General features: G+C 44.8%; 1 protein-coding gene and 1 long non-coding RNA gene across 2 annotated transcripts in view; one reads left to right on the plus strand and one right to left on the minus strand.

The window, feature by feature from the left end:
* On the minus strand, nt 1-23,353 carry TMEM233 (transmembrane protein 233). Its single transcript, XM_032782089.2, has 3 exons — nt 22,988-23,353; nt 9,963-10,097; nt 1-254 (listed from the first exon to the last, which is right to left on the minus strand). Exons 1-3 carry the CDS (start codon nt 23,300-23,302, stop codon nt 243-245), a joined length of 462 nt encoding a protein of 153 aa, XP_032637980.1. The 5' UTR covers nt 23,303-23,353; the 3' UTR covers nt 1-242.
* The window catches only part of LOC116825803 (uncharacterized), a 14,473-nt gene continuing 13,990 nt past the window's right edge, over nt 22,995-23,477 (plus strand). Inside the window, exon 1 of the long non-coding RNA XR_004373922.1 lies at nt 22,995-23,062. This is a non-coding gene — a long non-coding RNA (uncharacterized LOC116825803). The remainder of the gene's footprint in view (nt 23,063-23,477) is intronic.

The raw sequence follows: 23,477 nt of genomic DNA on the forward strand, positions 1-23,477 counted from the left end.
TAGGAGGGTGTGCATTGCTCTATACAAGATTCTTTTTCAAATAAATAACTTTGCACATCTGGTCACACCGCTTTGATGTGCTAACTTTGGACTATTAGTTCATCCACCAGCAACTTGCCTCTGGAGAGGGACTTGGAGGGTCAAATCTAACAGTCTGGAATGAAGGATTTTTTTCCCCCTTCTTCACGCATTTCCTTCCCAGAGTTTAGATAATGATAATCCTTCATGCTCAGTCCTGGTCTTCAGATAGCATGCTGCAATGGCACAAAAATATGTATTTTTGAGAGAGAGAGAGAGAGAGAGAGAGATCCGCATTTAAATTATTCATTCTACAGGCCAAATGGATGCATTATTTAATGGTACTTGTTCCTATTAAACAAACATCCCAGTGGATTAGTAGTTCAATATACTTCTGAAGCAAAGCATTATGTTTCCATTGGTATCAGGCTACTCTCGGTCAGACTTGAATTTTTAATCAGGGTTACCTAAATCAGTGTAGGCTAGGATCGTCTGATTGCCAGGAAACAGTCTAATGTTTGCTAAGGGGTCAGTCAACATTTTCAAAAGGGCAATAGGAGCTCTTTCTCCTTAAACAGTAAAAATCAGCCAGGCAAGAACATGGTTTTGCAGGTGACACCGATGTCTGATATTGTGGCAATGCATTATGGGTTGTCAAGGTCCTTATTCAAGGCCTGATCGCCCCTCCTGTGGGCTGTGGGTAGGGGAGGAAAACTCTGAGAGGTTCCCTTTATGGAGTTTCCTTCCGATTCTTGTGCTGGGGGCAGGGCTTGCCTGCCCCCCAGAGAAACAGCAGGTGTGGCCCTCAGAACTCATGGCTCCCTCAAGGGTTATGCTGATTTCACAGGATACTCTAGGGTGCTGGGCTCTCTGTTGTTCCCCCTCCCTCTTTTCTGGACAATTTCCATAATGTCTCCCGCAATCAGCTGCCCCAGGAATGCCTTAAAGGAGATGCCAAGCATGAAAGAGGGAGCTCTACTAAACAGTAAATGCAGCCTCAGACTGTGTTTACTCTTTAGAAAATTTACAGCTGGGAACTGAGCAGGACTAAGTTCGGTCCTCAATGGAAGGGCAAAATCTGGAGCAGACGGTCCCCTCCATGCACAGGTCTAAGGGAAACAATTGGGTCATCATTTTTAATTCAGTTCTTACTCAGGGAAATCTCGTTAAGGCTGGAGAGAAGGCTACCTGAGTCAGGACTTAGAGGATTCTCTGCCATTCCCAGGACCAGGCCAAAGACCAATAAGGACTTCCAGGCTTCCCCTAAGTTTTGCTGGGGTGCCCAAATTGTGCTCAATCAAAGGGGCTTCACTACCCATCTGCCAAGAGCTGGAGCTTCCCTTAGCTTATGGGAAACAGAGCAGGTTGCAGCCAGTCTCGTCTTCTATATAGAGGTGCAGGCTGCAGAGTTCACAGGTCTGAGCATTCAGGCTACATAGGCCACCCCATTAATAAATAGGAGGGAAGCTGCAGGCCATACTGTAGGATGACTGTTTGTCTGTCTCCATCCATTGTGTCTTGTCTAAGATGGAAGCTCTTTGGGGAAAGGATCGCCTTTTTGTTCTGTGTTTGTCCAGCACCTAGCGTAATGGCATCCTGGTCACTGGCTAGGGCTCCTGGGTGCTACAGGAATGCAAATAATCATAATTAGCCAAACTCTGGAGACCCTGCCCTAGGTGTGTTCTTTATCCTCCTCTCAAAATGCTGATGAAACTGAACAGCCCTGGACTCTGCTTGCTACTGGGCTATTTGGTTTATAAATACCTTTAACATGGTGCCTGTGGGCTAGGAGAAGGCATTTGTGGAGGGATGACTGTGCAGTTAACATCACAGTCACATTAGTTGGAGGAGACCAGAACAGTGAGTGAAAAGATCTGGGTCCTGTGCCCACCTCTGCCAGAGTCTCGCTGTGTAACTGTGGGCAAGTCAAGTCATCTCGTGACTCCTTAATTTATCCTATCTGGAACATGGAGAATATAATCATTTCAAGACTCACGGGGTCATTAAGGGTATGTTTACGTAGCCCGTGGCAGTGAGCCTCCCAGCCTGGATTAAGAGACTTGTACTAACAGGACTCATGCTAGAGCTCTACAATGCTGAGCCTGAGTTCCAGCCTCAACAGCAACATCAAAGAGCTGTCTACACAGCTATTTTTGGACCGCTAGCATGAGCCCTGCAAGTCCAAAGTCTGTCAGCCTGGGTTGGGAGCTCACTGCCACGGGCTGCGTGGTCATGTCCTGTGAGGCTTTATACACCCCTGATTGTCAAGTACTTGGAGGTCCTCAGGTGGAAAATGCTACAGAAGTGAAGAGTATTATCGTTATGTATCTTTTCCTTCCAAAGGGAAACTGTGAAATTAGTAAGAAAAGATCTCAGTGTACACTGTGCCTGGCAGATTGCATAATTGCTTAATCCTGTTCCTTCCAGCAAGGATTGCCCAACACAAAATCATAATGGCTGTGGGTTAGCTGAGGCCCTACAATCGTTAAAAAGAAAAGGACTAGTACTTTCAATGGTTTTAGAAAGCCTGACTGTCCCCATATTTCCCCTAGGAGCCACGGGAAGGGGTTATTTCCTGAAAGCTTTCTGGGACTTGCATGGAATGAAGTGCCATCTAAACAGAGATTAAAGGGGGAGTCCAAAGGTCTTGATTCTCTGCATCAATGTTAAAATATCCTAACAGTTGGGTTGGGATGAAATTCTAAAGGAGCTGAATACAGCTTGCCCTCCTCATGTGTGCATCTGCCAGCTGGTAACTCGACCCGCCCTTTGGCAGCTTGGTTCCTGACAAATTGGGAGGATGAGCTGTTAACGTGAATGAAAACAGCTCCAAGTGCCTGTCCGTTGGCAGGCAACCCTTGTATCCCTTTCCTTTAGTATTTTGGCTACCCCTCCTCAGGCTGTCTGGATTTCACAGTCAGGTCTCTACAGCCGGGTGAGTGTTCTTCCTTTGCTGTATCAGTGCTTAGTGCTTCCCCACATTTCTATTCAGCTCTCTCCAACTTACTTTCCTTGGTTAGTAAATCCCTTTGGAGACCCTTACCAAAGAACTGGTCGTTAGCTGACGTGTTTCAATGCTTAATGGGAAAACAAAACAAATTTGATCTCTAACTCTGCTCCCAACTTGCACACATTAGAGTCAGACTGACGGGGTTTTAGAAATAAGGACTGTAAAAAGCTGTATAAAATCACAGATTACTCACAGAAGCGGGAGCAAATTCAGTCCTGCTGCAGAGGGCAAGGGGGCTCCCCTTGCAGCAGAGCATGAATAAGACAAATAAATATGCTTTTAAAAACACTGAAAAACTGGGGCCTCCCTCATTTCACTGCTGCAACCTGAGCTCAGGAGTCTGTGTCCTCGATGCAGCTAGTGAGACCGGAATGAAATCTGTAGCTTCCTTGACTCCACAGCTGTCAGCAGGAACACAACTGTAAGATCCTCTGCTCCACAGATCCAGGTCTCTGTCACCTGCACGACCAAAGAAGACTCCCCATTCGCTATAGCTGGGGCAAAGATTAGAGCTTTGGTAGGCTGCACTCACCAGCAGGCGACATGGGGCCTCACCCAAAGCTCACTGAGCTTTGTGGAAAGACTCATTGACTTCAGTGGACTTTAGCTCAGGCCCATGATGAGCAGGTCCGACATTGGCATACATACCGTTCACTCTGACTGACCATATTATGGCATAATTATGGCCTAACACAGTGTGAAGGGAACTGCTCCCTGCCCTGTTTAGGTCTTAGGGGGTATTGGCTCCTGCAGGGCAAACACAGCTTTTTTCACCTTGATAAAATGCCTTTAGCTTCACATTTGGGGCTAAACTTGGTGGTGAGGTAAGCAGTGGCTTAAGTTACGTTTTAGCAAGTCAGTGTGAGTTTCAGTTACATACTGAAGGAGTGGAAGGGGTTGTGCACACAGGGAAGGAAACTAACAGGAGAGGGTAGGAGGAATAGCAGAGAAGGGGCCTTCTTTATCTTATACCTTCTGTTAGGCCTTGTCGGCATTGGGAATAGCCCCAATTCAGTAGTCAAAGTAGTTCAACTAGCACTGGCTCCAAAGCATAGACAAGGACAGGCCAAGTTTGCACCGACTGAGATAATCAAGTCTTACCCTTGCACAATTAGTTCAACTGATGAAAATGTTAATCATGCAAATATAGAAACAAAACTCAAAATCTCATTTGGCCTGATCCTCAGCTGGTATAACTTGGAGTAAGCTCCACTGATTTCCAGATGAGGATTGGATTTATACTGAATGAGATTTTCAATCTTCTCTAGAGTTGCCCTAGTGAATTGAGAAAGTAAATCCATCTAGTTTTGAAAGTATCCAATTTAAACCAAACATGAATCTGTTTCCTCTGAGGCTGGTGCTGCTAAGTCTGTATTCTGCTAATGATTTGGCATCTAAACACCTTGTGCATTGGTTTTATTTTGAAACAACATTTCCGAGCAAAATTTAAAGGTGAATCTAAACGTATCTCATTTGACATGTACTAGCTGTAAAATCTATTAATGCAGCTAAAGCGACCCCAGGACCAGGCTAATGACTGGGCAGATGGAGCACTGGTTTAGAAACTCCAAACTGTGGGGTGCTTTAGCCTCTCAGTGTCCTACCGAACATCATGTCTAGGAACTCTATACTCCCTTAACCAGGCTGTGCCTCCTCCTATCTGTCAGATGTCATTTCCCAGCTTAAAATGGATGTTTCCTACACATCCTTGTGATGGGGTGTCCATCCTGCACATGGCCTGAACAGCTAAAATAGGCCCATTAATCTACAGACTGCACCTAGAGGGGAGCTAGTGACTGGTAAAGCTGAATGGCTGATAAAGCCCAGCTGGGGGAGGAGCTGGGACAGGCTTATAAAGAAAGGAAGCTGGTGGTAGGAGGAGATCTGCAGGGAGGAGCTGTGCCGTCACTCCCTAGAGGGGAGGGGAACTAGGTGGAGAGTGAGTCCTGGACTACAGACTCTGACAAGTAGCTGAGAGGGGGAAGTAGCCATGGGGAGCAGAGGGGGCCCCAGTGGTAACCCAGAGATTGGGCCAGATTATAGGGCAGAAAGGTAGGAAAGAGCCCAGGGAAACAGCAACAAGATTGGACCTTGAGCATAGTGGTGGCTGAGTGTAGGGTCCCTGGCTGCAGTCCAGAGTGGTGGGTGGGCCCAGGTTCCCTTATTGCCTGGCCCAGTTGGGCCAGGGGCCTTTGATACCTCAGAATGGGAGGACTATGTGACCTGGCTGGAGGACTGAATGATGAAGAGGGCATAACCCGAGTCCAGAGAGAGAGACTGCGAGGCAAGCAACCGAAGGAGGGGGCCTCAGACCAGTTGAGAGCTAGTCCCCAGACAAGCCACAAAAGGAGGCACCCCAGCAGTGAGTAGTGAGCCCCATTGTAGCCCCCTAGAGAGAAAGTGCTATCCGTACAGTCAGGAGAACAACTGCTCTGAGCGTCACCCGTACAAGCCCAGAACTTGGCTCAGTATCTGCCTCCTGGTAAATCTTGACCATGAAAACAGACTCTAGACATTTCCCAACATATTGGGCCAAACTCCCAGCTGCTCTAACCCTCCGATTGGTTCCTCAGGACTCACCAGGGGGATTGAATAAAACTATTCAGGCTATGCAGAGAAGGGCAGGATTCCTCCGAGGGTAGGAGCTCACTGAAATATAAAGAGCTCTCCTCCCTTCTGAATCCATCAGTCCCCTGCCCTGATCTATTTTAAGTCTGCCACAGAACAATCTTTGGCAGTTCCTGTGATACACAAGCTGCTAGTGGACCTCGCCACATGCTCTAGTTCTTCCCAGCTGTGTCTGATCTTTGAGTTCATCTGCAGGAGTGACAAGGCCCTTCTAGGGCCTAGTGTCAGCCTGATTCTGCAGGCACGTTGCCTTAGCAGGCCCTCAATCTGTCACAGAGAATGACAAACCTTAGCAGTGGTCACTCCAAATCCATTCCTGTTCACGCCACAGTTCAGAGATGCCAGACTTGGCTAGAAAATTCCAGGGATATCCCAAGAACACCTACCGAATCCTGTTTCCCTGTTGAAGTTAAGGCGGACCCTGCAGTTAATAGAAAGTACAATTCTTGCCACTGTTTTGCGTCAGGGTGGAATATCCCTCACTTCCCCCTCTGCCACTGCTACCATCACTACCCTCAACAGCCCAGCCTTGCATTACTAGGAGTTTCCAGCCAGCTGAGGATGGCTTGGTGGGGGTACCGCTGGAGCCTTCCTACAACTCTGATCCAACCACTGCCTGAGGGCTTGCTCCCTCTCCTGAGGGACTAAGCACATGTTTATCTTTAGGGATGGAGGGGCCGAAAGAGGAGAAGCTGGAACAAACTGATAACAGTGGCTGGGATTATGAAAGGCACCTAACGGAATCAGGTGTAATTCAAAAGGAGTTAGGGTCCTTTGAAAATCTCTGTCATAAAGTGCAAGTCACCAGATGGTCTTAATCCAAAGCATTCTGAGGCTGAGCTGCTACCCAAAACAGGGACTCATTAAATCAGCAACTGGACCAGAGAGTAACAAACATTGTATGTGTCCTAACGAAAATGCTAGGTGTGATCCTGGGCATTACAGGTCAGTTAAGCCATTACGTCAATAAGAAGTAAATTGGATGAAGCAATAATGAAAGAATTATAAAACACTGAGCCAAACATACAATCAGCCTGGCTTCCGTAAAGAAAAATCATGCCTCTTTAATCTGTTCAAATTCTTTGAAGGAATCAGCCCACTAGTAGATAAGGAGAAGAGGCAGGTATAATGTAATCAAAGCTTTATGAATGCCCAGGTGAAGTCGTCTGCAATCTCTTCAAGAAACCAAGTAGTCTTGAGAGGAGAGGTAAAATTCTGCCATGGGTTGGAAATTGGCTGCAAACAATAAAAAAAGAGGAGGAATATTCCAGGAGGTTAATAGTGGGGCGGCCCAAGGATCCATAATGAGACTTGTTATTAAATATCTTTATTAGTTATCTGGAAAGGAGATGAACCATAAGGGGGCAAAATTTACCAGTGACCAAAATCATTTAGGCTAGTCAAGTCTTGACAAGACTGAGGAACTTAAGAGGGAGCTAGTAATGACCAATGATGGGATAACATGACAGCAGGTGGAATTCAATGTTGATAAACACAAGTTAATGCTACTTCTACATGCTACTGGCCCAGCTTTTTAGATTAACTATATCCTGTCAGAAAGAACAGTACACGTCATAGTACACAGCTCTGTGAATATATCTACTACACATACAGCAGCAGTCGTCAAACAAAGCAAACACCAGGCTACTTTGCACCAATGTCAAGGGGCCTTAAAGTCAGTATAAAAGCAGTTTTCCCACACAGGTCCTTTTCCACTACCAGTGTAAAGTGGCCCTGGTGTAAATGATAATCAGGCCCCAGGTGTTTGGATGAATTAAGAGTGAGACAGATAATATGGAGATTATAGTAATGTCATTATTTATATCAGTGTTACACTCTCCACTGAAACACTGTGGGCACCCTCATCTCGAAAAGCATTTAGTGTTAAATAGAAATGGTCCAAGCAAAGGCAACTACAATTAGTAGACACATGGGAAGACTTCTACTGAAGAGAGATTAGAGGTTTTCACACTAGAAAATGAAGACTGGGAAGTGAAGAACATAAGAATGGCCATATCGGGTCAGACCAAAGGTCCATCTAGTCCAGTATCCTGTCTTCCGACAGTGGCCAGTGCCAGATGCCCCAGAGGGAATGAACAGAACAGGTAATGATCAAGTGATCCATCCCATTGCCCATTCCCAGTTGCTGACAAACAGAGGCTAGGGACACCATCCCTGCCCATCCTTGCTAATAGCCATTGATGGACCTATCCTCCATGAACTTATCTAGTTCTTTTTTGAATCCTGTTATAGTCATGTCCTTCACAACGTCCTCTGACAAGGAGTCCTACAAGTTGACTGTGTGTTGTGTGAAAAAATATTTCCTTTTGTTTGTTTTAAACCTGCTGCCTATTAATTTCATTTGGTGGCCCCAAGTGCTTGTGTTATGAGAAGGAGTAAATAACACTTCCTTATTTACTTTCTCCACACCAGTCATGATTTCATAGACCTCTATTATATCTCCTCTTGGTCGTCTCTTTTCCAAGCTGAAAAGTCCCAGTCTTATTAATCTCTCCTCATATGACAGATGTTCCATACCCCTAATATTTTTTGTTGCCCTTTTCTGAACCTCTTCCAAGTCCAATATATCTTTTTTGAGATAGGAAGACCACATCTGCACACAGTTTTAAGAGATCCTTTTGTAGCTCTTCGCAGTCTGCCTGGGACTTAATTATCTTGAGTAGTTTTGTATCATCTGCAAATTTTGCCACCTCACAGTTTACCCCCTTTTCCAGATCTGTTATGAATATGTTGAATAGGACTGGGCCCAGTACAGACTCCTGAGGGACACCACCATTTACCTCTCTCCATTCTGAAAACTGACCATTTATTCCTACCCTTTGTTTGCTATCTTTCAACCAGTTACCAATCCATGAGAGGACGTCCTCTTCCCTCTTATTCCATGACTGCTTATGAAGAAAAAGTGGCATATCAGGCAGATATCAGAAAAGGTCAGTTGGGTGCGCCTGTTTGCACATTCTCATTATACAAGAAGGAGGAGAGCTGCTGCCCCAGTCAAAAGATTCCTCAGTGATGAGAGAGAGAAGAAGGAAAAGAAATGGAGAGGCTGTGCAGTTAGAGAGATGGGGGAACCCAGTGAATCCTACCGCCTGAGTCTGTGATCCTATCAGGTTTCAAACAAAGCAAGGCAAGATTGGGCAACTATTTGTACAGGAGACCTCTAAGGTAACTCTTGGCTTTGAATCAGTACAGGAATCAATATCTCGGTATGCTGCTAAAGGGCACTGAGCTACTGGTGGTTCTCTCCTTCCAGTGAGCTAGACAGCTAAGTCCCTGACCTCACGTCACTTTTCATAAACATAGGTGTGCTGTCTCCAGCCTCCTATGTAATTACAGTCCATTTCCTTAACATCTCCCTGCAGTCATTGTTCTGTCTGAAGTGGTTGTGCACTGTTAAATGGCCACTGCATTCCACTCCCCAGAGATGGCTGCATTTCAGTGGTGGCTGAGGTGCTCTGTCTTCACAGGTTGTACATTTGCTTGTAAAGCATTTTAGATGCTTTAGGGAAGAAAGGGGTTCTGTAGAGGTGATAATAAATGGATTTAACTGTGTGGAATGCACACTGCTAAAGAGAAAAGAACATATTATTGCTCAGCATGAAGAGAATATATTGTTGTCCTAATTATATCTGTCCTGTTTTCATTATAAACGTGTCCTCTGCCTGGATAAGTCACTTTAAGAGACAAAAAGGGAATTGTTTCTTCTCCAGGGTTACAAAAGGATAAAAGCTGATCATCTGTACATAGGAGTGTGTGTGGACAACTTTCACGAATAGCAAAACAATGTGAAACAGGTGGTTGCTTTTTGGCATGATTATTGCTAGTTAATACCAAAAAATGAATCAGTAATCACATCTCTTCTCCTGTTTGGCAGCGTTACAATAGACCCAGTGTCTCTTTTCTGATCCTGAGATTTGGTATTTACACACACTAGAATTTTGAATCTGAGGAGCTCCATGCACTTCATTTTACAGGTAGAGAAACTGAGGCATGGAGCAATAAGTCACTTTTCCAAGGTACACAGTGAGTGAGTTCCAAAAGTTGGAGGAGAGCCCAGTATGCCTATCACGCAGTCCTCTGCTCTAACCACCAGACACCACCACCTCCTTTACTTCTAAATAAGAAATAATGCAAAAATTGGTCTTTTAGTTAATGAGAGTGAACCCTTGAATTATAACATGAATATTGTGAATAGTGTCAGTCTGTCATAGTTGTCAATCTCTTATAATGAAGCTCCTGTTCAAGGAAGAACTACTTGTATTGGAAATGACCAAACTTTTCTTACCGTTGTGAAGTGAACTACACAATAGATCCCAATAATCAGAAGGCCAATCACGATTGATGCAACAGCAACCCAGAGTGCATTGCGACCCAGTCTTCTTGATCCTTCTATGTCTCCTCGAGTATAACTATTTAAAGCCTACAGGACAGAAACAGAATGTGTGACTCAATCCACCCCTCAGTTCAACTGACGTCACCATGTTTAGTGCCCTGCATTTTGGGACCATATACAAGACTTCAGAATACTAAGCATTATTTTTTAGAACACATATTTGTACTAAGTGAGGTTCATTGTAACAAGGGATTCTGGTTTCCAGTTTCTATGTTCACAAATTTCAGGGCTTATTCTTGGCTACTTTAGGTCTCAATTGTGCAACTCTAAAGTCTTGTCTACACATAAAAAATAATCTGGAATAAAGTAGCATGTGAATTCAAAGTGGATTTAATTATTCCTGATTTAATCCATTTTGGCATCCACACATGGAGTTAATTAATTTGGAATAAGGCATTCTTATTCTAGAGTAACACATGGAGTTAATCAGGAGTAGTCCAGAATAACTTCCCAGGCAGACAAGCCTTTATTTCAGTGAGTAGCCTCACTGAAGTCATCAACATAAGGATTGTGGAATCAACACTCACCACACTCATTCCCATGCATTACTTACTTGCACCATCCTAGAAAAACATTTTTTTCAGCTTTATTTGAATTGTGATTTCTATCTGAGCAGAAATGGGCTGTTTCGTTAGCAATGAAATAACCCCAAAAGCTAAAAGAAAACCAACTGATTTCATGTATTGTTTATGCCTGTTGTGTTACATTAGATGGGATAAATTGGCCAAAGAAGTCAAACACGACCCTGTCACTGTCCAGACTTACACAGTTTTAAACAAGGTTTGGTTACACAGAGACCCCAGCCTGCTTAGTACCATGGCAAACACACCAGTAAAAATCTTTGTCACCCTTTTTTAAAGATGCAGAAAGAAGAAGGGAACACAATTCAAGCATTTGAAATATAGAGTATTAAGGAAGGCTTTCATTTTAGCAACATCCCTTGTTCCTGTTTCCTTTGGCTGGAGAGAGGTTTTAGAATGAATCCCCCCGGTCATTTCATAGACTCTTAGATGGTATTAAAGCTGGCAATACCAGACCTCTTGAGGAAAAGTGAACTGAAATGGACTGGAGCTGTTGTTGTTAGAATCCAATCCTGTTTCCTAACTGACAAGGCAATCACACACAACAGGGTAAAGAAATGAAGCACAGGTAGAAAATGCAGCTTCTCTCTCTGGTGTTGATTCTCACTTGCAGCCTCACTGCTGGAAAAACACAGGCCCAGCACATTGTCTCATTAGCCACTCTGAACTTGTGCAAACTTGGGCCAGTATCGGGCGGCTCAGGGCACTGCTTTCAAAGTTTCCTCCTTGGTCACAGGCTTGCAGCAGTATTGCGAAACACACAGACTTGGCTTGCTAAGCCAGACTTTTATTAGACTGAAGGAAAAAGGAGAGAGACAGGAGAGAAATAAGGTGGGGGAAGGAAAAGGACACATGGGGTGAGTGGAGGTGTATCTGACAAAGTCTTACATCCCAGGCGGTAGTCAGGATTTAGTTGGGGCTGCTGGAGGTGGCAGTGCCATCTGGGTACCTTTCTCTTGGCTCTGTCTGGTCAGGCCAACTTTCAGGTTCAGGATGACAAAGGTCCTCCAGGGTCCCCGGTAGATGGTGGGGGTGGCAGCCATGATGATGAAGCTTGCTCCTTCCCCTTCCCTCTTCTTTTGGTCAGCCAGCATTTCCATCCATCCGTGCATATTTTTCCCTTGAAGTCTCTTCTTTTATTTTTACAACCCCCCAAAGGGAGTGATTGGTGAAATAGCCCATCCCCTCATTACTGTGTCCACCAAAGGCCTAATTTCTGACATACCAATTTTGGTTCACAGATTTCCAGTCCCACGTCTTGTTTATCAGCCATGATTTTAGCAGTGCTTCAGTTGTATCATTAAGTCTTTTTGTTTGTCTTTTTGTCTCCTATTTTGTCTCCTTTTCTCATCAACATTGATTGTTACAGATTATTGTGACACTTACCTTGTTTGTGAACAAGAACTGAAATGCAAAGAGCGTAAATAGGAAGAGAAATGGATTGTTATTTATAGCCAGCAGCAGGAACAAGAGGTGAACCTCTCTGAAATGCCTTCAATGAACCTTGCCAATTTCTGACTTTTTTCCAGTGTTGATTTTTCAAAGCCAAATTTTGAAGTATTAATTGTTGTGTTCATGGATAGGAATTCAAGAGGATGCTTACTGTGCAGGAACTTTGCATGTTTAGGTTTTTGTAAAGCACGGCATATTATTAATAATTAACATAATACAAATCCATAGTACTCTGAAAAATATGGCATAATAGTCTGTTTATACACACACGCGTATATATATTATTAATTATATATAATACACATATATGGTTCTATGATTTGGTAGCCACTTATTTAACTATAGCAGCTGCTCTGTAGATAAGGTGGAAAGCCCGATTATGCCCATTTTCCCACTGAAAGCTCAGTGTCCCATCCCTCCCCGCTGCCCCCTACATACTGTAAAATTCCAAGTAAAAATGCTTTTACTCTTGTGTGTGTTTTGTGGCCAGCAGTCAGTAGTTTTTAACCTAATTTGAGATTATTCCGACAAGTGGTTTTAAAGCAGTAGGACTGAGGGAAAAAATAGGCATCCTTCATAGTTTGAAAATTCTTCTAATTTTTTTTACCATGTCCTAGTTCAAAATGGTTCACCTGGGAGACTTCAGATGGAGGTTTACTTGAATTCACTGGCAAATTAGGACCTCTGGAATCTAGTCATTTTCCTAAAGATTGTCACATCCGGGAGGATCGTTGTGGAGCTGAGGAATTTACAAAACTCATTTGGCTCAACTACAGTGCCTTAAAGCACCCACCAACGCACATTCCCACCACAGTAAAGTTTCATAAACACATCTCTGATACTAAATCTGACAATTAAGCCCCAATTGACAATCTGACAATTATGTAAAACAAATGTAATGTCACGATCTGGGCCTAAGAAGCACTGTTCTGTGCTTAATGACACTTGGGTCACACTTATGACCCACGGCATCTGAGGACCTGTTCCAGAGCCCTATGCAGGCAATGGAAAGAGTCTTCAATGACCTTTGGTTAAGGCCCTCAGTGAAGAGTGGGGAATGATGGTCTGACAGGGAATTTATAAAGCATCTCTTTTGCTATAGCCTGCATATAACTGTAAAGGCGGCTGGAGCTGGGGTAACCACAGGACACATCAGTCTTTGTGGTCAGTGATGAGATGAGTCTATGACTCTTAGAGAATCAGGTGTCTCGGTGTGTGTTTTCTTTTTTTTTTTGAAGATGGTGCTGGTGGCAACAGTTAAGGTTGGGTGACTTATTGGCCATTTACCAGTTTCAAAAGTCTGCATTTCTTTTATTTTTCCGTCCCTCCCATTCTTTTTCTTTTTAAATAATTTTTACCTTCAATGTACTCATATGCACTCTCAGTCTTAATTCAGATTGAACTTGGCTGTCAATGTGACAGTGTCAGAAAACATTTCCGTGACTAAACCACAACACCTTTACTAGGTAGCTTGTCTACTGTTCCACACAAAGGCTCTCAGGCCACTGAAATGCAATTAGAATTGGGGGGATACCAAATGTTACTACATTGCCTTTGTTCCCCAAGGACCTGATGTTTAATCTTGGATCGATTTAGCAGCAGTCAGCATTAGAAACAGAGCAACATAATTAGGGGCTATCATCTGCCAGACACCGTATATGCTCTGTTTATTAGTGAACAGTCCAAGCTTTATGGGCCAAATTCATCAGTGATGTAACGTCTCTGAACTCAGAGGAATTCAACGAGGGACGAAGGGGAGGAGGAGGAACTTGACCTTATGGACCAGATTATGGTTGGCCTTGTGTAGGTGTGCCAGGATTAGTGAGAGTGTAAAGAAACCTGCTGCGTGGGCACGGGATTTTCCAAGTGGGAAATTCTGCAAGATCATTTTCTATTTTTCATTCCATGGTCTGCAAAATGAAATTACAACATTTTTCTCATGTTGGGTCAATCAAAACATTTTGTCCCGACTGGACATTTAAAAAAAATATATAAAATACAATAAATTTTGAAACAAAAAGTCAGTTCTAAACAAAAAGTCAAAGCATTCCTCTCCAGAAACGTCAAACCGGATCCTGGCAACGTTAGTTGAATGTTGTGTAGGGTTTTTTTAAAACAAAACTTCATCTAAATCACCATGCTCCCAGGAAACGTTTCACTTCGATGAACTGACATTTTCCTGCAGAAAAAAACGTGCAATTGTAACATTTCCAAACAGCTCTTCTAAGGAGCCTCCCTTCTTGTATCTAGGTGCAAGGGGCAGACACCATTCAGGCTCTTATGCACCCTTAGCGCCGGATCCCATTACCCTAACTCACATCAAATAGTACATTCATTACTGACTGAGTAGTCCCTCTGATTTCTATGTGTGGCAGAACTGAGCCCATAAAGACCAAATGGGGTGCTGACCCTAAGCCCTTTGCACTACCCAGCAGTGGGAAAAATTGCACCTAGTCCTCTCAAGGGGTGTCGTAGTGATTCTGCTCCTCCCCACAACCTGGGCGGTAGTCATTTCTCTCTCCTTCAGGCACAAAGTATCTGGGAGTTCCCACTACATGTGTAGCGTCTTCAGTGCCTTCCAGTGCAGACTGCAGCTGAAAGCCACAATTTCGCCCTGTGAGTTCACATCTTCCCTGTGTATGGCGCTCTGGATGGCAGCCTCAAAAGCCCACGTAGAAAAAGTTCACAGTTTACTCAGCAAGAGTGGACTGATTTTTCCAACTGCTTCAGAAGTTCTCATCTGTTCTAAAAATAGTTGGGACTCCCACGCTTCATTCCACAGGAACAAGAGTCAAATCGGATGTATGGAAGTCACTTTGGAAATAGCTGGTGAGAGATGAGCTCTGGCACTCCAGTGACTTGCCTTCAACTAATAGAAACCAGCCCAACTGATCATTCTGGCAGAAAAGCAGCGATATGTCCTGAGACTCGGCTATTGTGCCCAAATGGGGAAATGGCCAGTCTATCTCTCTTTGAACTAGCAGAGGGATATCCTGTTTGGTGCTTCACTGAGAGGTCTCTCTATAATTATGTCATGTTGGTCAAAATCTTGCTTGTCTACTCAAGCAGTTATTCCAATGACTTTACCAGGACTATTTGAATGAGCAGAGCAAACAGAGTTTGGCTTGCTATGCTATTAGAAGGATGGCAAGGGAGACAAAGGGATGGTAAAGTGAAACAAGGAACTAACTTTGTCACTCTTTTATGTTATCAAAAGAAATCTCAGGTTCTCTCAAATTACACTCTTGAGGCTAAATTAAAAGTGGCTTATATGGAAGGGAAGATCCTGGGGTTGGAACAAAGGACTGGGAGTTCGGGTTGCTGGGCGTTATTTTGGTCCCTGCCAATGACTTTGAGAATGCCCTTGGGTAAGTCACTTAATGTCTTGTATCCACCTGCAACATGAGTCTAATAATGTTTACTTACTTACCTTACAAGGGTGAGGCTTAATGTCTTAGTGTTTTTAAAGTGTTTTGAGATCCTCATATGGAAGATGCTAAAGAAGTACAAATCCCTATTAAAAAATAATGGTTATTGTTATTATTAAAGTTGCCAGGTTGGATTTTCTTAGCTGCTTCCAAGAAACACCCCGATTCCTAAGGGGAAAATAAAAACTTCATCCTACTCTTAGAGTGGTTTGTTACTTCTAGCATAATTATTCCCTGTTGAACACATGATGCAGGCTGAAGTGAAGCTTTTGGCAAGGCAGGGAGCTACAAGTCACAGCTCTAGAGAACTATTCTAATGTATTTCGGAAGCATGAAGGAAAGCTTCAAGGTGACCTGCGTGGGCACCGGATGGATAAATAATTCACACTGCATACAGTATTTAAATAAGTCATGCTATTTGAATAAAGTTATTTTAATAAAAATCTATGGGTGAGGAGGAGGCAATTAGCACGAAGGGTCAAGCACCAGATATACGAGATCGGCAGAAGAGAGGTTCCTTTGTCCGAGGCTTATATTAAACAGCGTTAAGTAGATATTATTCAAGGATAAAACGGATATATGGGAGAGACAAATCTAAAGCCCAAAGAAATCAATGTGAGTCTTTCCACTGACTTCAAAGGGCTTTGGATCAGGCCCTTGGTTCTCCACCCCTAAGACACGTTCAGCTATTATAGATCTAAACTGACCCAACCCCAATCTTATTTCTAGGGCTAACCACTATGTCTAGGGTAATATGTCTATCTGTGTTTAACCTCTTAGTCTTTATCTAGTTTCAGTAGCAAATCACAGCCACTTTCAGTCTAATTCCTTATGAAATCTCTCAAATTCCTCCTCTCGTTCATTTTGAAGTCATAAACCAATTAGAGGCCTGGTCCTGCAAACCGTTGTTTATTTCAGCAGCCCCACTGCCGTCAGCAGTTCTATTCATGTGAGTCAGGACTACTCACTCATTTATACATACACGAGTTCCTCCATTCCCTAATTAGCCACCCTGCACTCATGGGCGTAGAAGTTAGCAGGATTGGGCCCTAAGGTTTTAATTCATTTTAAGTTGCTTACTCTGTTAAGCATTTCCACAGTACAGTGCTTGCTCATAATTCCTTAGTCTGAAATCTGACTGTTCATTGCAAAGCAAAACAAACTGGAGAACCCTTGGCATTTTATAGATGGCAAATACCTTAGAAGTCCGCCTCCCTGCTACACTTATGAATCTTAACAGCCTCAGCTGACTTGCCTGCAGACAGTCTGTGCTCCCTGGCAGAGCCCTTGCCCGGGTTTGCAGAGAAGTGAGGCTCCCTGTGCTCTCCTGCTCAGACTGACTCTGGCTGAGAGGAGGTGAGCAAGACATACTTGCCCAATGCTACCAAACCATCAACAAATGGACAGAGAGGGAGCAGAAAGGGCCAGGGAGTGAGAGGTTCCATCTCCCTTCCATCATGTCCCATATTAGCAAGCTGGGCACACAGAGATGAGTAAGTCACTCTACATCCCAGGGCGCTGGTACAGCCCCCCTCCACCCTTTCACGTCGTGTTTACAGGGATGGTGGGTATAGCTAACAGCAGCGGCAGAGGTGCTTCAGTACAGCTGCCAAGCATTGTTAGTTCGTTAGTTAAATTCAAGTAGCAACCCCGCCCACGCCTGCCTCTACAAGGCTTTAGGCACCCTAGTGCATAATTAGCTATTGGCTACTTTTTAAACAAAATGTCCTTTGGATGTTCCCAAATAAACCTTCTAAAGGGGGTAATGTCACATGTGAGGAAATGCAAGTGCACGTGCCTCACGCCGCTGATCAGAACAAACGCCTCTAACAGCGCTTTAAAAACTCGGAGTGGAGAAGGACCCACTTCAGAGAGCAAGTTCCATCATTTTGCTTCCACACTCCCACCACCTCTTCTGTGGATCTCGTGCAATGCCTCTGCTCAAGAAAAGTAACGTACAAGCAGACAATAGCCAGCCAGCTGCAGCAATGCTGGACTTGGAGTCCAATAAGTTGCCATTATGTGTCTAACGGCTTGAGTTCTGGAGTCTGTGGGTCAGCTGCCCACCCTGTTTGAAGGATTCATCAATAACAGCCACCTATCACAGAGAGCCACGGCAACTTAAAGTCTTTAATTCATGACCTGAGGACTCCAATAACTCAGCCAGCAGGTAGGGGTCTATTATAGGAATGGATGGGTGAGGTTCTGAGGCCTGCGATGTGCAGGAGGTCAGATTAGAGCAGTGGTTCTCAAACTTGTTTCGCCGCTTGTGCAGGGAAAGCCCCTGGCGGGCCGGGTTGTTTACCTGCCGCATTCGCAGATTCAGCTGATTGCAGCTCCCAGGGGCCACAGTTCGCTGCTCCAGGCCAATGGGAGCTGCTGGCCGAACCTGCGGACACGGCAGGTAAACAACCTGGCCCAGCCCGCCAGGGGCTTTCCCTGCACATGCGGCGGAACAAGTTTGGGAACCACTGGATTAGAGGATCATGATGGTCCCTTCTCATCTTAAAGTGTACGAGTTGATGAGAAGTAGCTCTTGAGATGCCACTGCAAATATAAAACCACATGTTGCCTCGCTGGCCACTAAAACAAAAGAGCTGAAGAGGAGTTGCCAGCAATGGACAACAAGGGCTAACATAAAGGGCCCAACCTTGGTCCCGCTGAAGCCAATAGGCAGCTCACCACTGACTGCATTGGGAGTGGAACCAGGCACAAAATTAGCAATGGCACCTGGAGCAGGTGATCTTCTTCAGGATAGATCGCTAAAGGAGGAGGCACAGAATCTGATCCAAGCTCGATGGAATCAATGGGCTCAGGATCAGGTGTAAAGAGAAGAGCGGGTAGAAAGTTGAGGAAGATACTGGAGAATAATTATAATTGTACTTTCCACTTCTGAGAAATCTTTCATCCCGGAACTCACTGATTAATCAAAAACCCAGCACCCCTATGAGGCTCATAAGGGATACATAGAAATCACTTCATCCAGCATTATAAAACAGCTGAATGTGGGGTGGAACACATCAATGGTTTAACACTACACACCAGCATGACAGGATAGCTTAAAGCACAAGGGAAAGAAGAATACAATATACAGTTGGAATTGCCAAGGAATATGGTTGGGGAGAATGTAATCACCCAAGTATGAAGTTTGGCCCAAACATTGGGGCAAACACTTCTATTCTTGCAAAAAAATGCCAAGCAATTTTAATGCCCTTGAGTGACTAGGATCTCACTTTTACAGCTTATCCAAAAGACAGCACCTCCAGCATTATAGTGCCACAACATCATCCTGTTGGACTAACTGATCTCGTGTAGCAATGAGTTCTACGAAGGAGGCAAAGAATAAGGAGAGAAGAATAACTAGGATGGGTGGAAAGGTCCATTCAGAAATACTTAAGGAAATAAGATGTAAAATGGATAAAACTGGAGCCCCCGGTGGTGGTGGGAGGTCAGCAAAAGCAATGGAAAAAATAGAATAGGAACCCATTACAATACATGAATTGTGTAGAGGATAACACGCAAGACAGCAGAAGATAGAAAATAAATCTGTCATTTAATCCTGGTGGTGGGTTAGATGATACCTTTGGTGTGAACAGTTGTCAGCACATCAGAAGCATGTTGGAAGGACATGACAAACAGATATGGGGCACAGTCCTGCTCCCCTTGAAGTTTGTGGGAGTTTTGCTATTGGTTTTAATGGGATCAGGATCAGGCCCATTATGGGTTCTGAAAGTGAGCATACATTTTATATATCTCCTACTGTAACTGCTCTGAAGTCTTTTCTGAGGGAGCACACTATTGGGTTATCTCTGCAGTGTGAACAGAACAGAACAGAACACGCTACATGGATATGAATGTAAATCCTCAGAGATTCTGAAAAATGTTTGTGAGATAGGTGGTATCAATACCAGAAGTGGTGACAGTGCAAGTGTAACAGGCTGCAATCCAGAACTTGGTGTCTGCTTGGGTGGGGTGGGTCTGGGAGTTGAAGCTCTATGGGGCTCTGTCAAAAGAAGCTTGGACAGGATAGGATAGGTTATCTACAATGTGAAAAAGGGGAGTTCTGGCTGGTGGTGACCTGAAAACAAAGGGAGTGGGTGGTTAAAAGTTGGAAGGACCATTCAGCATTCAGGAAGTGCCCTTCCCACAACTGTTTCTATACATCCCATGTAGAAATTTATTTGAGCCTGCCTACAAAAGCCTGCTTGATCTTACAACTGGGATGTGGGCAAGGGGATCTCCATACAGAGTGAAGGGTGCTGTGAAGACCATCTTAGGCGTCCATGAGCCACATTCAGCTCTTAGCTGTTACACACTGACTTCAGCGAACGCACAATTTGAGTTTATAGCAAACTGATGTTCATGAACCAGCGCAGTGAATTACTGTTATTTTATATTTATATAGTACCCAGAACATCCTCAGACCTAAAGGATGTCACATACCATCAGAGCTAGTTCTTCTTAAATCAAGAAAGAGATTATGTGATATAGACTGTCAAAAGCAAAGAAAATATCTACCTGGTGAAATACAACTGCAGCCACTGCCTTTCATCTCTGAAAGACTTGGTAGCCAAGACCACCTTGGAAAATCTACTTTAACTAATTATCAAGTTTAAGAATCAAAATGTGATTTCTGATTAGTTTTAGCTTAGTGTGTTTGGATACACATTGTATACATGTAATCATCTGAGTACATATATACAAAAAGGTTCACATTTTTACTGAGTTTTGCAGCCTCATTGGCGAAAAGAGATGCAATATACAAATATGTTTGTCCTCTCAGTTCCATTAAATAAATGAAGATTACTGATCACAGGGATCATATATCTTTTTAGAGATATTAACCAGTCAAGTAATTTTTACCCACGTAGCCTCAAGCTAATGGGGCTTCTTGCATTACTAAGGGACTACTCCTTGTGTGAGTAAGGGTTTGCAAGATCAGCCCTTTGTGTCTCAGTGCATTAATTTTCATGGGTTATTGCCAAAGAATTCAAACTATTACTGTTTTACATATTATTGTAGCAAACAAAATTACTGTCAGGCAATCAGAAAAGCCCATATTTACTGCTAAAAGCCACACACCTAAAAAAGTTGGCTGAAGAAAATACACAGCTGTTCCTTTGCCAATTAGAATGCTGCTTTGCAGTGGTCATTGTCACACACAAAGGGTGTGTTAGAATAAATGTCTGCAACGTTGAATTATTTGGTTTAACAGACAAAGTTAACTGGAATAAAACTTTGTGACCAAGATAATAGAACACTGAAGACTTTATTTGAATCATGTTTGCCTCCATGTTTTAGGTCTGATAAATGTTTCAGCTTTCATTTATCTGGCAGGAGAACATGAGGTTGTGACACTGATTTATGACACTGACACTATTATCTCCTTAATGGTTTTGGCTCAGTAAGGTACTTAAACATATGTCTAACATTAAAACCAGCAAACAGTGCCATTGACTCCAATGGGACTAGTGCTCCAAGGTAAACATGCTCAAGTACCTTAGCGAATCAGGACCTGCACTCTTAGTAGGATTGCCAACAAAACTGAAGGAAGAAAATGCTTCAGAATTCAGAACTGCAAATCTCCATCTCCTTTATATCAACTGTGAGCAGCGCCATGAACCAGCTTCCTCGTGGCCTTGCTAATATTAGTATCTGGAAACAAACCAGCTGAGTAAAAACTAACCCCAGGCAGGACTGCAAAGATGCTGATAGGACAAGGGGAGCACTTGGAAGAACCTGACTCTCTAGCACAACCCCCATCATCAAGGGCATCTGCCCTCAAATTGTCAAGTCAGGCTGCAGGCCTGGAGTCCTTCTGGCTTCTTTATTGCTACTGGGTGCTCAAAGAGACATGGTGGCAAAGAAAAAAATCACCTACTTCCCCCTGTGACTGGCCCAAAGATACACTCTGTCCCTTTAGACACAGTTCAGGCTGTGGAGATTCATGCATTTTGACCCCCAAGCTTGTACACTGTGACTCCTATCTAGAAATGAAACCACATACCTCCAAATGTGCCAAGTACCACAAAACACAGGACCTTTCTGCTTATTAACACAGGTGCCCACAAACACATAGCTTTGCGCGCTGTCTCTTTGGCTCCCCACTGAATCTAGAGTGCAGTTCAAGGTCTCTGTCCTGACATTCAAAGTCCTTCGTGGGACTGGCCCTAGCCACCAGAGAAATTGTTTCTTCCTCTCCCACCCAGGCCCTCCACAACAGGTACCGTTCCCCCAAAACAACAGAACTGTCAACCAACAAGGGGAAGCTCCTCAGTGCAGGAGACAAAGACTGGCTTCGCTCACACAAGAGAAAGAAAGTGAGCTAGAGAGGAGTATGGGGGAGGCGGGGAAAGAAACCTTTGCTGTATTTTATCATGCATGCTCCTTATAGCGATGCCAGTCAAGATCACAGACTGGGTATTTAAGAATACTTTAATGGAAAGGATAGATCGGCTCTGACCCTTTGGTTTTACAGATCAAGAGCATACCGACCGTACTCTATTCTGCAAGCTCGTTTATCCACTAGGTCAAAGAGAGGCGTGCAGGTGTGTGCTCTCCTGCTTTACCCCTCTTCAGTTACTCAGCAGCTGTAAAGAGGTAAAGTGTGAGGGGAGGTTTAAGATCAAAGGCTGACTTTGTCCAGAACATTATTGTATTCTTCCAGTGTTGGGGAGGAAAGGGGCAGAATACATTAAAAAGAAACAAACACCCACCAACCCAAATGCTGTTGCTAAGTGTACAGGTGAATTGACAGGAGGAGGCTGCTGCTGTGTTTCCCTCTGTATGAGACAGGGGTTTGAGCAACAAAATTTAGAGCCAAATCTGAGCTCCTCATGGAGCTAGCTGCAGAGTTTGCATACGTTTGCTGGGGGGACTCCAGCCCCCTTCCTGTGCAAACTGGAGAGAGGTGAACACTACCTGATGGGGGTTGTTGCACGGACACTGAAATAGTCACCACTCCAGCCACAGCAATGGGAAAGGCCAGAACCCGGGGCAAGGGAACTCTCTCTAACAGCCCAGCAGTGCTCCACTGATGCCCAGATGGACCCAGCTAGGACAAGGCTTTGTAAAGCAAAGGGACAAGGGAGGGCTCCGCAGGGAGGACCTGAGCAAACCGAGTCCGGCTGCTGCTGAGCTCATTCAGGAGCCTGTGGCAGGCAGTGGCTGCGGAACAGCCAAGGGCTGGCTCTCTCCGGGCTGAGTTACACCACCGGGGGGGCCTGCCTCTGCCAGGGGATCAGCCCCCCAGACTCAAGGGACAATGACATTTGCCAGTAGAGTGACCAGACACCAAATGTGAAAAGTCGGGGTGGGGGGTAATAGGAGCCTATATAAGAAAAAGACCCAACAATCGGGACTGTCCCTATAAAATCGGGACACCCAGTCACCCTATTTGCAAGCTGCCTCCAGGAGGCGGCCAGCCCGGGCAGGGCAGGGTCTCTCGGCCACTCACCATGATGGAGAAGACGAAGGCCACTATGTTGATGGGGTACGCGGGACAGAAGCAGGAGAAGATGCTGAGGACCAGGTAGTTCTTGGGCATGGGCTCGGCCTGCGGGGGCTCATGCTGGACGCTGCTCTGGGGGCTGCCGTGCCAAGCCCGCTTGAGGTCCGAGTTGGCGGCGGGCTCAGACATGGGCAGCAGCCGGCGCTGGAGGCAGGGGCGGGAAGAGCTCCACAGAAGGCTCCGCTCTCTGAGCTGGGCGCTCCGCGGGACGCTCTGAAATCCCAGCGCAAGGCTCAAGGGAGCCGTGACCTCACCCCGCATCTCTCCTCCCCCGCCCCCGGCTGCGGGGAAGGGAGCCAGGACAGCCAGCCCGAGAGACACGCGGCGCGGCGCCTCCTGAGCCGGAGCCTGGTACTACGCGCCGCGGAGCGGGGCACGGGCTGCTCCGCCGTGTGACCCGCGGGCAAGCGGCCGTGGTGGGAGCCGCCGCGAACCC

The sequence above is a fragment of the Chelonoidis abingdonii genome, chromosome 22, assembly GCF_003597395.2.
Source record: "Chelonoidis abingdonii isolate Lonesome George chromosome 22, CheloAbing_2.0, whole genome shotgun sequence".
NCBI classification, from domain to species: Eukaryota; Metazoa; Chordata; order Testudines; family Testudinidae; genus Chelonoidis; species Chelonoidis abingdonii.

Bases quoted from the DNA above. Each gene is read 5' to 3' on its own strand.
- TMEM233 (XM_032782089.2), bottom strand. From the start codon at position 23,302: ATGCGGGGTGAGGTCACGGCTCCCTTGAGCCTTGCGCTGGGATTTCAG. The intron at 10,098-22,987 runs GTGAGTGGCCGA...TCTGTCCTGTAG, and splicing joins CCTTCGTCTTCTCCATCATG to GCTTTAAATAGTTATACTCG.